At 52.9% G+C, this 13,942-nt stretch overlaps 1 protein-coding gene across 1 annotated transcript in view; it reads left to right on the forward strand.

Annotated features, from left to right (window-relative positions):
• The first annotated feature begins 497 nt into the window (after positions 1 to 497).
• Positions 498 to 13,942, forward strand: part of LOC141471959 (syntaxin-binding protein 4-like) — a 38,264-nt gene continuing 24,819 nt past the window's right edge. The window contains exons 1-5 of the mRNA XM_074158707.1: positions 498 to 544; positions 2,183 to 2,256; positions 7,656 to 7,751; positions 8,538 to 8,607; positions 10,057 to 10,131. Coding sequence (XP_074014808.1) covers positions 498 to 544; positions 2,183 to 2,256; positions 7,656 to 7,751; positions 8,538 to 8,607; positions 10,057 to 10,131 — 362 coding nt within the window. The remainder of the gene's footprint in view (positions 545 to 2,182; positions 2,257 to 7,655; positions 7,752 to 8,537; positions 8,608 to 10,056; positions 10,132 to 13,942) is intronic.

Here is a 13,942-nt window from a genome sequence, read left to right on the forward strand (position 1 = left end):
CACCACCCCCCCCCCCCAAACCCGTAAGTGCTACAGTCTTATTATTTCCAAAGCTTTGCTACGGATTTTAAGCCTTTAGGGATGGTGAGCACACATGTCCCGTGCTGAACGCTGCCCTCCACCCCTGGAGAGTAAATTCCCAAAGGCCCACAATAGGATGCATCCAAATAATTACCCTGTTGTGTTAATGATGAGCGGGAGAGCCCTGCTTGGCTGCTCCCTCCCGGCTCGTTCAGGAAGGGGCTCGCGATGGGCCGTGTTGGCTTCAGCTTGTGTAAGCTTTAATCTAAAGTTGGAGATGTTTTTAGCTGATCTGTGTTAATGTTGGGTGGAATTAACATGCATACGGGGAGACCACGTGACCCCCCTCCGACCTCCCCTTTTTTTTCTTTTTTTTTTTTTTCTCTTTTTTTTTTTTTTCTCCCCCTGTTTTAACGGATTCCTGCCAAATCGGAGTGGCAGGCGCCCGGCAGGGCTGGGCTGCTGCCTCCAGCAAGATGCCCGCCGTCTCTATCCTTTACAAAGGAGCCATCATCATCAGCAGGTAATGCCTGGGGCAGGAATCGGGGAGGGGGCACGGGGCAGCCCTAGGGGGGGGGTCCTGCTGGTCACCTCTGCCTACAGAGCCAAGGGTGATCTGCTGTGGCTTCTCCAGGACCAGGGCTCGGTGGCCGGGATGGCTCGCGTGCAGCAGAAAGAGCCGAGGGGCATCATAACCAGCGCCCGTTGTTGGGTTTCCTGCGTCTCCGGCATTAGCTTCTGCTCCGCCATTCCCGCTTCCTATCGGGGATAAAAGTTGATCGTATCAAGTAGGCATCTTCTTTACCAAAACCTCTCTCCTTATGTCGCGTTTCAGCCCAGTTCGAGCTATTTTTGTTTACTGGTGGTTGGAGTTGCCTCGGCAATTTACTCAAATTCTCTGAAAATCCTGGCTGGTAAATTGAAGGCGGCTGGGCCCAGGGCTGCTCTGGCTCCCTGGGACACCTTCAAGCTCTTTTTTCTGATGGCCAGATGTGGCCAGTTGTTTGTCCTGTCTCTTGAATGCGTGAAACGTTGCAAGAATATCAAGGGGGAGTATTTTTAACGAGGAGAAAAAGCTTCCGGTCTGAACGTTAGAGGTGGGTGTTACTGGCTTTGCAGAACAGTTTGATATTTTGAGAGGCGTTTTGGATGCCTGGAAAGAGAAGTCCTTGAGGTTTATTCCTCTCCTGCATCCTGCTGGACTCAGAGGAGCTTGTTGTGCCCCACGGCGTTGTCCCTCCTCAGCTGCGTCCAGATTTGGGACACGATACTGATTCAGAAACTCCTTTTCTCTCATGACTTAAATCCTGGGAAGTGGGGTGTTTCGGGACCCCCTCACCCCTGGTTTCCCACCTCGCCCCCCTGGCTCTGGGCTTCTCAGATCAGGGTTCACCCACCCTCACGTCCACCCATCCTCACGGAGGTGACCACCACAGGCCACCCAAGGAGGAGAAGCACCAGTTTTGGTCCCCAGCTAGGGCAGAGCAGAGCCGGGAACTTTCGGTGTCATTTATTTGGGACACCCACCTTGCCAGAGGGTGTCTGGGGGGAGAATGTGGGGCGGGAGTTACTCGGCACTGGGGAAGCTCAGGTGTACGATGCTCTTCCACCCGCTTTGGCTTGTGATGGGAAGCTCCCACCCTCAGTCTGGCGAGGCAGGGACTTGAAGAGCCCTGGCAGATCTTGCCTCCCCCTTTTCCAGACCCCCTGCCAGAGGGATGGAGGCTGCCTGCATTACAAAACCTCGGGAGCGGATCGTGCCCGGCTGCCTTCATTACAGGCTGTATTTGTGAAACTGGTTTATTCCCGGAACATCGGTCCGAGCTCTGATCTCATTTCCCGGGAGCTGGACAGCTGTCCGGCCCCGTTAATCTGGGGTAATGAATCACAGACAGGTCCATCAGATTTGCTGGGTGGGGAGGATGATGTCCAGCCCTGCACATATTCTCTCATTTATCCGTATAAACCTCGGGGGGAATGGGAGGGGGGGTGATTTTTGCCGGAGCGGGCTTCACACACGGGGCCGTGTCCCTCCAGCCTGCGTGTCCACATCGTTTCGTGGGGCGGTGGGAAGGATGTCCGTGTGTGCACGTTGGTTGGGCACCTGTGCATCTCTTTATTTTAGCCCGTGAAAGAAAGATGCTTCTCTTCTCTCCCCCAGGACACTCATGGGACCATACGGGATGGATCGGACCGTGCATTGCTTTGATTTCTACGACTGTGCAAATGGGCTGGGTGAGTGCTGAACCTCTGCAAGGGACATCGGGGTGGGCTGGGGCAGCTCGAACATCCCCCCCGGTCCCCAGCACCCCTGTCATTATCTGCCTCCCTGTGTGAAGTGTGATATCTCACAGAAACACTGGTTCTCGTGCCTGCCTGTGTCGAGCATCTGACGGCACCTCTCGCAGCTAGGAGGTTAAAATAAGGTCAAAATCCCGACTAATTCCCTGTTGAGGGAGAGCAGCCACAGTGCTGAGAGCTGTGTGGGAGCGCGGGGCCAGAGCCCCTCCCCTGAGCAGGATGGGGGGAAGAAAAAAGGCTTTTCAGAATTTTCTGAATTAATTAAAATTTAAAAAATAATTAATAATAATAATAAATAAATCAAATCCCAAGCACTTCCCGGGAAGCCACCCCGACGGGCGACGCAGGGCGTTGCAGCTCTCCTGGGGACCGGGCTTTGTGAGCTGTTTCTGGAAAGTTTGTCCCACGGGTAAGAGTATGAGCACCCAGCGAGTCAGACGTCCATCCATGGCGCTCTGAACATCAAAGCTCAGGAGAAAAGGGAAAAAAGATGGTCATATCCATCAGAACGTGAGAAATAGCCACAGGCTCATAAAACTCAGCCCAAAAGGATCCAGCAGAGCGTCTCATTTGACCTCTGTGTATCCAGCAGCGTAAATATTGGTGCTCTTTCATGGACTTCATAAAATATTGCAATCCTGCATGAGGATTTATCAGGGTCCACCACGCAGTCTCCTCCATGATCTTTAATTGCGAGTGCAGCACATCATCCTGCAGATGGGAAGAGCCTGGGTGACCATTTGGGGACCCCTACTGAGAAGTCAAACCCACCGGGGAAACAAGTTTGTGTTTCCTGAGATCTGAGATTAATTATAGCTTCATTATTGGGTGTTTCCAGCTCTTGGGTAATGGGTTTTCTGTTGGCGAGGAACAGCTTCACTGGCTCTTCTCTTGGTCTTCTCTTCATGAGGTTCATGGGAGCCCAGAGAAATGTCTTTGCTCGGTGACTATGATATTTTAATCTCCAGAGGTGGATTTGGTTGAGTTGATGGGATTTTAGCTTGTCGGGTTAGATTAGCTCGTTCAAGGAGGTGGAAAAGCCTGGCGGGGCTGCTGCTGGCCTCTGGGAGAGGTGCAGGGATGTCGTAGCCCACTGCGAGCCACTTTGCCGGGTGCCAGTACTCCTCCTCCCCCCGCAGCCTGCGGCCAGACCCTACGGGGTCTTGCGATGCGCTGCAGGAAGGGATAACGACGTGGTTTTCCTAATGCCATCATAAGCTTCCTTCATCCTCCCCTGTGAAGCTCAGAACACCCAAGACAAGCTCTCGTCCTTCAGAAATCAGCTCTCTCTGCCGAGGACCAAGCAGCGCTCGCTGGGTCTGCCGTAGGTGTAGATGCTCAGAATATGTTTTTTTAGGGGGAAAAAAAAAGGTGCCTCCCTGAGTTTGTTATGTTGAGAAGCGGGTGTTATTCCAGCAGAGTTTCCTCCGAGCAGCACCAGCCCGCTCGGTGCCGGCGTGGCAGGTCAGCGTTTGGCCCCGGGTCTGTTGCTCTGTGGCTTTAGGTGGAAAACCAACATGTGAACCTCAGCAGAAGTTCAAAGGGGTTACCTGGCGGCTCCCAAAACCTGAACTTTGAATTAAAGAATAGCCATCAAAGGGAAGTGCTGATTAAGAAGCGTTTCTCAGAAACACTGAGATCCCATTATCTTGACCTTCATCTTCTTAGGACAGGGCAGAGAGTGATTCACCTCCAATCTGTCCCTTCCTCCAGACAGAAAAAGCTGGCCGGGGCTGCGAGATCAACAGAGGGATTAAGGGAAATGTAATTGAACATTGCTAGCTTAGGCGCACAGCGGGCGACCTCTCTCCCTGCCGGACCGCCGGGAGCAGGGCACGGTGGCCGGTGGGGTTGGGATGCGCCGGAGATGATTAAAGTTGGGCTAAACAACCAGATTAGCCAGGACACCCCTTGACCCGTGTTATAGGCAGCAGGTGAGATTATAGCCTGAGAAGTTGAGAACTGCAACACTGGCATTAGTGGGAGCGGGATTAGGTGCACCAGAGAAGCTGGAGGGGCTTGAAGAAATTTATAGAATGGCTAAGAATCTACAGAAAATGCCGTCTGGGTCAGTCTAACCTGTGAGCCCACCTGGATTTTCCCCCAAAACGTCTATTTTGCAAGACAGAAAATACTGGGAACATGGGCATCAGGTCCAGGATCTTTGCCAGAGAGGAAAGATTAAATAGAGGGATCCAAAATAGGCTAGATTATCTGGCCCTAAGTATGACTTAATAAGCATTATACCGGGACTTTGATGCTGTGATAATTAAAGATCCGTTATTTACCTGCACTGGGTCCCAAATATAAATTTGATTAAAGTGTTTATAAAATGCGAAGGCTCCCAGGAATGCTCCCCCCACAAGCTGTGATGACTTGGGTTTGTTGCAGCCGGTCCCGGGCTGTCCCACGGCTCGGTCCGAGCCCTTCCTCCTCCTCCTCCTCCTCCTCCTCCTCCTCCTCCTCCCTGCCTGGGTGGGGGCTCCCCAGTGCATCTCTTGGTCCTGGTGCATCTCTCGGTCCTGGTGCATCTCTCGGGGGGCAGGACCGGCACCCGTGTTGCCTCCACGGTGAGGGGATGGGGGGGAGGGCAGAGCCTGGCAGCACCCGGCTGGTTTGCCAACAAGGGAGTTAGAAGTGAGGGGTGTTTTTCCCCCTCCCTGCCCCCCGCCAAAGTTTGAGCATGTCTGGGAGCAATACTGTGAGTAATCGCTGGTTTTAATAACAAGATCGGATTTTCTCCTGACATCGTTGGGGATAAAGGAGGATTTGTAGATACTTCAGCTATATTAAGCCATTATTACAATTGATTTGCAGACACAAAAGGGAAATGAGTCATTATTGATTTGATACCTCGGCAGAGGAGCCTGTCACGGGCCGGTCCCGTGGGGCTGCGGGGTGACGCTGCAGCTGCGCCTCTGCGGGGATGCAGATTTGTCCGTGATTTGTCTAATGCTTTGTTTTATCACTCCTAATTACTCCGTGTACCGCTGTGAAGAAAGACGTAGGATGACTTCTTGAGTCAGCACCTTGGCTCGAGCCGGACTTCCAGTGTCCTCCTGGTTCCGGGGGAACTGATGGGGCTTTCTTTCTGCAGGACCCATCCCACGCCAGGGGTTTCCCAAACCCACCCCAAGTGTAAGCCCACCAGCAGCCACCCCCGCCGAGAGCTTTCCAGCTGAGCATCCTCGGTGATGAGCAGGTCTTACCTTCTCTTGGGCTTTGGGGCTGCAACATCTCTTCCTTGCTGTGGTCCACAGGCGCCTGACGTGTCCCCACGCCTTGGTGAAGCTCATGCCGCTCAGAGATACCTCTTTTGGGCAATATTTCCAATTTTAGTGGATTTCTTAAAAAATGCAATGGCGAACAACACTGGTGCCTTTTCCTGAGGTGTTTTGCCATGAGTTCCCACTGCCCTGGGGAAAACAGCTCCTCCTGGACACCCAGGGGGGATACGGTTTAATGCATCAAGCCCAGGGAATAAACTCCAGATGGGGCTGAGGTTTTGTACTCGGGAGAAGCAGCAATCGGTGCATGTGGGAATGAAATGAAAAGCTGTGATAAATCTGTTTTTAATCACAATTTTAATGTAAGGTGACTTGAGAGACAAGGTCTTTCCCTTGAGGTAGCTGAAAACTGCGAGGGTCTTTCTTGGGTTATAAAGGGAAAGGAACTGGGGATGGAACAAGTGCCATTTGCCCAAGTAATCCCAGTCTCCAGGAGCAGGAGTCTCTTCCCTCCTGCTCGTTTCAGAAGGGGATCTCGAGTTTTGGGGAAGAAGCTGTGCTCTGCTCCCTGGAGGGAGCCACTTTGTGCCTCCCAGGATGCCACCAAGGCTCAGAGCAGCTTGTCACCCCAGGACAGCAGCCAGGGATGAAGCTGGCTTCACGCTGGCCGTGTCCCTCCCTGCGGTGCCGCCTGTCCTCAGCGTGCCCTCCCGTCCAGAGCAGCAAAATGTCTGACCGGCGGCTCTCGGGGGAGATTTGTTAATTAAAGCCAGGCTTTTTAATCCTTCTGTCCACAGCCTGGATCTTCGAAGAAGGACTTAATGAGCCCCGGACAAATAAGTCTCTTGGGCCTTTCCCTGCCAGCCAGCTTAGCCATGGAAGCAGGGAGGGACGTGTCCCGTGGCTGGAGAGGTGGACGCGAAGCCTGAGAGACCTTTGCCGAGGTGCTGCTACAGGGGGTTTCAGAGCCACACCAGAGGTCATCTCTGCTCCCCGGCTCCAGCCTCTGGGCTGCTCCTCCCGAGTTCAGACACTGATAAAAAGTAGTTGCTCTGCCATTGCTGGCAGCTTCAAAGGTGGTGGTGGAGATGCTGCTGGAGCCTGGCAGGCAAGCGAGCCTGCACCAGGGATGTTCTCACCACTGTATTGAACCTGGGGCTTGTCTAGATGTTGCACCTCAAAGGAGGTCTCCTGGGGGGAAACGTTTGTCACCAGTAACATTTCCTGTGACAAGTCTTATCAGAGACACAAGCACAGTGGCCCATCAGTGATTGATTCAGCTGCAAGCGATGAACTTGGGCTTGGGGAAGGTGGTCACACCTTGCCTGTGCCTTTCCCAGAGGCTTTGTGCCCACTACTGTTGCTCCAAGCAGGTGCGACCAGATGCCTTTAGCCTTTGACTCCACCTGGAGCTCTGTATCCAGATTTAAGGTCTTCAGCATCAGAAGGACACGGAGCTGTTGGAGCGGGGCCAGAGGAGGCCACGGAGATGCTGGGAGGGCTGGAGCCCCTCTGCTGTGAGGACAGGCTGAGAGAGTTGGGGGGGGTTCAGCCTGGAGAAGAGAAGGCTCCGGGGAGACCTTAGAGCCCCTTCCAGCCCCTCAAGGGGCTCCAGGAAAGCTGGGGAGGGACTCTGGATGAGGGAGGGGAGCCCTAGGAGGAGGGGGAAGGGTTTGACACTGAAAGAGGGGAGATGGAGATGAGATGTGGGGAAGAACTTCTTTGCTGTGAGGGTGGTGAGAGCCTGGCCCAGGTTGCCCAGAGAAGCTGTGGCTGCCCCATCCCTGGAGGGGTTCAAGGCCAGGTTGGAGGGGGCTTGGAGCAACCTGGTGTGGTGGGAGGTGTCCCTGCCCAGGGCAGGGGGTGGCACTGGATGGGCTTTAAGGTCCCTTCCAGCCCGAACCATTCTGTTATCTGTCTTGTGTCCACAGCAGCATCTGCTCCTGCTGCTTGTGTAGTGTGGTGGATATCTAAGGCTTTCCAGAAGTGGTTTGTGGGTGCCAGGTGGTGGTGGGGTGCCTGGGAGCTGTGCTGGGGGCTGCATCCCTCTGAGATGGCCCATGAAAACTGCGCTTCTGTGTGTGACGGGCACTTCTCTTCCTCCAGGTATTAAGGTAATTGGTGGCATCAAGGAACTCACGGGAGAAGAATATGGAGTTTATGTCAAGAGGATCCTTCCAGGGGGTGTTGCTTATGCTGACGGTGAGTTAAACACAGTGCTGAGTACCGCAAAGTCTGGGACAAGTTAAAAAAAGGTGCATTTATTTTATGTGTTGCCCTATCAGACATCTGAGGTACTTCCTCCCAGATTTTCCAGCAGTGGGGGTATTTTTTTACTGTGGCAATCACTGTAACATCCGATGGCAGCCTTGCCTTGGCTTTCAGCAGAGGTACCGTTGCTTCGTGTCATTAAGGCAGGGTCCATCCCTGCCACACAAAGAACTTCACTTTGCTGCCCATCCTTCCCCACGTGCCACTGGCTGCCCATAGCCCCAGAATGACTGGAGATCCCTTTCCTCTACGCCACTGATTTCATTCTGAGCACCTTCAAACACGGAGGTATGGGGCTCTGCAGAGTTCACCTTTCATAACTTAAGCCAGAGATATATATTTTTTTTTTTTCCAAATGTTACAACATCATTTTTCCATCTAATAAAGAAAAATAAACCCAGAGCAGGTAGAGGTGCCACTCGTGGTTTTCTACCTGACCTCAAGCTGAATTAAGTAAAAGCTTTATTGCGTTTTTTGGTATTTTACTTTCGTAACTTCCTACAGCAGAGGAAGTGCTGCAACGCTGGCACAGGCTGTTCAGGGAGGTTGCAGAAACTTCATCTCTGGACATCTTGAAAAACAGGTTGGATGAGCATCTCCGGAACCACCTATGCATATTTCATCCTGTCTCTGGGCAAAGGGAGGAACTGCCCAACCTCTCCCAGTCCCTTCAAGCTGTATTTTCTGCAGTTTCTATCCATTAGTTTTCTTTTCTAGGGCGCCTGCAGCCAGGAGACCAGATCCTGGAGGTCAACGGAGATTCCTTAATTGGGGTTACAAGCGAGAGGTACCATATCCAAATGGAAATTTTGCATTCCTGTTGCTTTTGTATAATTCAGTGAAGTGGTTTAGGCTGCAGGTGGCACGGAGGACGCCAGGGCATCGCTTTGTCTGTGCTCCGATGCAGCCAGCACCGTTCCCAAGAGCCAACTTGGGAATTATCAAAGGAAAAGTTTCCCTATAAAAATAGACCAGCGAACCCAAACTGTATTTGTGAGATATTCAGACATTACCCCAAAATGCTGGTTTTTTAACAGTTCCTGGTGTTCCCACTCCACCTGCTGCAGCTTCCCACCAAGTCCTGCAGCTCCTGGCACTCAAGATTGGCCAGTGCCTGAACCCACCAGTGCTGCTCTGTGCAGGGAATTCCCTCCAGAGGTGAAATCCACCCCCCCGGATCCCTGCCAAGAAAATAATTGGCGGATCCAGAGGAGTACAGCGCTTTTGGGGCACCTCTTTCACATTAAATGTGGTCGCAGCCCACTGCTGCCTTGCACTACTGCCACGGAGATGCTGGGAGGGCTGGAGCCCCTCTGCTGGGAGGACAGGCTGAGAGAGTTGGGGGGGTTCAGCCTGGAGAAGAGAAGGCTCCGGGGAGACCTTAGAGCCCCTTCCAGTCCCTCAAGGGGCTCCAGGAAAGCTGGGGAGGGACTCTGGATCAGGGAGGGGAGCCCTAGGAGGAGGGGGAAGGGTTTGACACTGAAAGAGGGGAGATGGAGATGAGATGTGGGGAAGAACTTCTTTGCTGTGAGGGTGGTGAGAGCCTGGCCCAGGTTGCCCAGAGAAGCTGTGGCTGCCCCATCCCTGGAGGGGTTCAAGGCCAGGTTGGAGGGGGCTTGGAGCAACCTGGTGTGGTGGGAGGTGTCCCTGCCCAGGGCAGGGGGTGGCACTGGATGGGCTTTAAGGTCCCTTCCAACCCAAACCATTCTATGATTCTATGGTGTGCTTAGGCTGGATGGGTTCTTGGGAAGCAGCACAAGGATCTTCTCCTGTTCCCAAACCTCCAGAGCAGCTGGGTTTGATGAAGGAGGTCCCCAAGGACATCTCTGCAGCTGCAGGGAGGCTGTGTCTGTCCCCCCGCACACTGCCCTGATTCCCACATGGACACATGTATTTTGAACCAGAAAGTGGCCATCCCTGAGATGGAAACTTCCCAAGGGAGATGTGCTGGGAGGCATTTGCTCATGGCCACATGCATCTTCTGGGTCGGCTTCTAATTTGTTGCAGAAGTGGGAAAATCAGGATGCGACTTGGCTCCCCTACAGCCCTGCTGCCAAGGCAGGGAATGGGGATGCTCCACAGGCGTCCAGACAAACAAGGTTGCTTGGCTGCTGAGAGGGTTTGCCCAGGCCGTGGGTCTCTGCCGGTGTGCCATGGGCTTTGATATGGGGCTGGGTGAGCTCGGTGGAGCACCACTGTGAGCCTGTGTTGACATTTTATGGTCCTTGTCTCACAGGGCTGTGGACATCCTGAGGACAGCATCGGCCACCAGCCACATGCGCCTTCTTATAGCCCGCGATGACGACGCCAGGTAAGGGGTGTCCATCTCATGCCGGGAAGGGGGTGGTGGCGCTCATCAGCACTAGACCTGGGCTGCCTTTGAGCTAAGAGGGCTCAAAGACCATGGTGAAGATGGAGGTGGCCAAGGGTCTTTGATAATTCTACACTGGTTGGAACACTCTGGAGCTGTGACGGGAATGGAAACAAAGCTGGTGTCTCCTAGCTGCAGACCTGGCTCCAGCCCAGCCTGCGCTGGGTCTGTGGGGCGTCCCAGCATCCAGCAGATTTCTACAGGCGTTTTCCCAGTAAGGACCAGGGCAGCTCCAGCCGCAGCTGTGGGGTGGCATGGGCTCCTTCAGCTCTGCTGCGTCGTGCTGAGCTGCCTGTGGCTCATCGTGTCCTGCACAAAGCTTTGGATGAAGCCATAGAGGGACAGCAGGGTCTTCCCTTTCCTTTCTAATTAAGACACGTTGAGTTACGGTCTTTCTTCCCCAGAGGATTCCTCCTTCCCTGGGAGGACGAGCAGTTTCTCCCTGGAAAATCTTGCTTTCTCTAGAGGTGCTTGGAGGATTCAAAATGAGAAAGAAAGAGTTCTGGTTTGTCTTGGATGGATGTAAGCTGCGTGGGACGATGACGGTGTCATGAGAGAGGGCAGGGTTGTGGAAACCAAGTTATATGGGATCAGTAGGGTCTTTAGCGGCATCCCCCAGCAGACCTGGCACAATGTGCCAGAGCATCTTCTCCCTGTCGAGTAGAAAGATGGGTCTGGAAACTTGAGGTGCACCGGGAACCACCGAAGTGTGAGTGGGTTTAGGCAGAGCGTGGCCGTGGGCAGGAGGCTGGTGGCTTTGCACTGCGCGTGGGCGGCTGAAGATGACAGAGCCGTTTGCTCCACGTGCCCGCATCCCGTTAGCGTCGGAGATGATGGTTTCATTCCTTATCCATCAGCAGCCACGGAGCGTGACGGCCGTCGCAGAATAGTGAGAGTGCTGTAATGACAGGGATGAGACTCACTTCGACCCAGTAATATTCTGGTGGAGGAATTATTTGCTATTAATGATGGATGGCTTTTTACCCACGCTCTTCCAGGGAAAATAACATCTCAAATTATTATATTAATTGCTGAGGAAGCCCTGGGTGATGCAAGCAGGTCACCAGAGCTGGACTCGGGAGTCTGACCCTCTTTTGGTCCAAGTAAGGATGGGCAGGATGTACTTCTGTGCTGCAGCGGTCCCTGCGCTTGCATTAGGGGTGGAAATGCCAGTGGGCATCTCGTGATGTCCCCTCCCCGGGTGGCTGTTGCTGGTCCCCATCAGGAGGAGTGGGTTCCCGCAGCTGAGCAGCTCCCTGTGCCCAGGTTTGCTCCGGGAAACACTTTATTTCTCAGCCAAAGCAGGTTTTCTGCCTTCACCCCTGATGATCTGTTCCAAGCTGTTCAGGCATCTCCTAATATCTTAAATTGCAGCAGATGTTTCTTAAAACATACGCACGCACGGCTTTGTCGGCGGCTCCAGCTCCTTCGTGCATCTGTCGGCATCCAGCCCCCGGTGGCCCTGTGAAGGAGCCGCTGGAGAACCGGCCGGGGGAGACCGGGAGGGCCACGGAACTTATTTCTGTGGCCTCCGTTTGCTGCTGGTGATCTGTTAAATCTGCAAAAGGTTAGCCGGCAGGAGAGCGGGGGAGTAATCAGTTTATTTATTTTTATTTTTTAAAAGATTTGCAGAGATTTCGCTTACGTAATCGTCTCCCAAACTGTTTAATACGCGAATACATATCTCCAGGATTAAGAGCTGGGGAAACGGGGGAAGGATTTTTCTGCTTTCTCCTTTTTTCTTTTTCTTTTTTTTTTTTCCTTAGCTTTGTCTTTATTTTATTGATGCCCTATTATCTTTTAAGCCTGTCCCTGAGCGTGGGCGAGCAGACAGCCCTCTGTCTGGGTTGGACTGGGCTCTCCCTGGCTTCCCCAGGACTGTCAGCTCTGGAGGTGATGATCCCCACGGAGATGCCTCTCCCGTAGGAGAACTCCTAGGAGCTGAGGGCAGCTTCGCACCTCCCCGCTGCCCAGCAAAGTGGCTCACGAGACACGAAAGCTTGAATTCAGCATATTTTGCAGATACTCTCGCACAGGTCGCCTTCGTAAGCCCGGAGCGCACAGGGCAGCCCGGAGGAGGAAGCGCCATGGCTGGGGGATTGGAAGGCGATCCAACCTGCCTGCCAATTTTCCCAAATGACTCAGCCGAGCAGCATTTTGTTGTGGTTGCCCTGGGGTGAATTTGACTCATAAACGTTATTATTTGTCCCCGGAGTTAATTATAGGCCCCAATTACCCGTGCTCTTAATGGAACTCAGCCCTGGCGTGTATAAGATGCATGTTTTCAGCCTGTCGCATCAGACATGCTGCAGAGAGCGGCAGTAACGCCAGAGCTTAAAGCAGAAAATTCAGATTTAGGGCTGGACACGCTGGGTTTGGATGACGGTTGGGTCTGATTTTCATCTGTGCTCATCTTTAGCTAATGAGGATAATTTTATTGCATACGCATAATTACTGTTTATTCATTCTCCGCCTGAAAGTTACAATAGTTCCTCGTTTCTGTGCGTTGCAGAGATATCATCCTGGTCTTTCAGGTTTGGCCCCGTGAGAAAGCCTGTTTGCGCTGCACCTCCTGGTCCTCGCATGATAAAATGCTAAACACATTGCAGCCCTGCATGATTTGCACAGTCATCTCGGTGAAAATGGGTACTAATAAGGCCTAATTAATAATGCCCAGCCTGGTGGGAATACGAGGTAATCCCTTTTTTCCTGCGAGCCCTGACAGCGGTGGTTCAGGCCAGGGCTTGGTGTGAGCACTTGGTGCTAAGCTGGAAGGCAGTGGTGGGGTTGGCTCCTGTCCCAGGGTCATCTGGGGGGAAAAAACACGCATCCTTTTGCGGAGAAGCCGATGCACCTGCGCTTGTACCGCTTTCCCATCATTTATGGAAAAGCCAAGCCCAGCAGCGGCGCGATGTGCTGGCCCAGCATGGCCGGTGGGGACGCTGCTGCGAGCCGGGCACGAGAAAAATCTGATTTTGTGGTGTTTTTCCAGTGCTTCGGGTTCACAGTTCCCCCTGACCTGCAGGTTTTGGGGGTCTTTTTTTTTTGGCATAAGGTATTGATTTAAGGCCAGGCTGGATGGGGCTTTGAGCAACCTGGTCTGGTGGGAGGTGTCCCTGCCCAGGACAGGCAGGTGGAACTCGATGATCTTTAAGGTCCCTTCCAACCCAAATCATTCTATGATTCTATGAATTTATCTGGTGTCACTGGCTCCTCTTTCTCCCCCAGCTGCGGTGCAGAGCAGAGGTTTCCAGACGCTGTGCTCTCACATAACCTTTGATGTAGGATTCACCCTTTGTTCTCCCAAGAACAAAAGGGCAGGACAAAGGACAAAAAGATAAAACAACAATATTCTGCAGGAAGATTGACCCCCCGCTGCTTAATTTGCAGCAAAGTCAGTTCACAGCTGGCTGCTGCCGGCAAACCCCATTATCCCACTCCGTGCCATGGGGCTGGCTGAAGGCTGTGCGGGTCCAAGCTCTGTCACAGGGATCCTCCAGAGCTCAAATGTCTGTATCTTAATGAAAAAGAGCTGGAGAAGGGATTGTTGAAATGAACTTTCCACCTAATACAACCCCACGATTTAATTTTGATTTATTTTTTTTTTAAATAAAGCTGAGCATTTTAGTCCTTCAGGCAGCCGGCAGTTCAAAATGGTTTAGTAAGGGTCAAATTTTAAATATTAAAGACACCTTCTGAAGCCTCTCGGTGTCTGAAAGCGCAAAGCAAGACTTGCTGGCATTCCTTCGGC

Source organism: Numenius arquata, chromosome 14 (genome assembly GCF_964106895.1).
Source record: "Numenius arquata chromosome 14, bNumArq3.hap1.1, whole genome shotgun sequence".
Lineage (NCBI taxonomy): Eukaryota > Metazoa > Chordata > Aves > Charadriiformes > Scolopacidae > Numenius > Numenius arquata.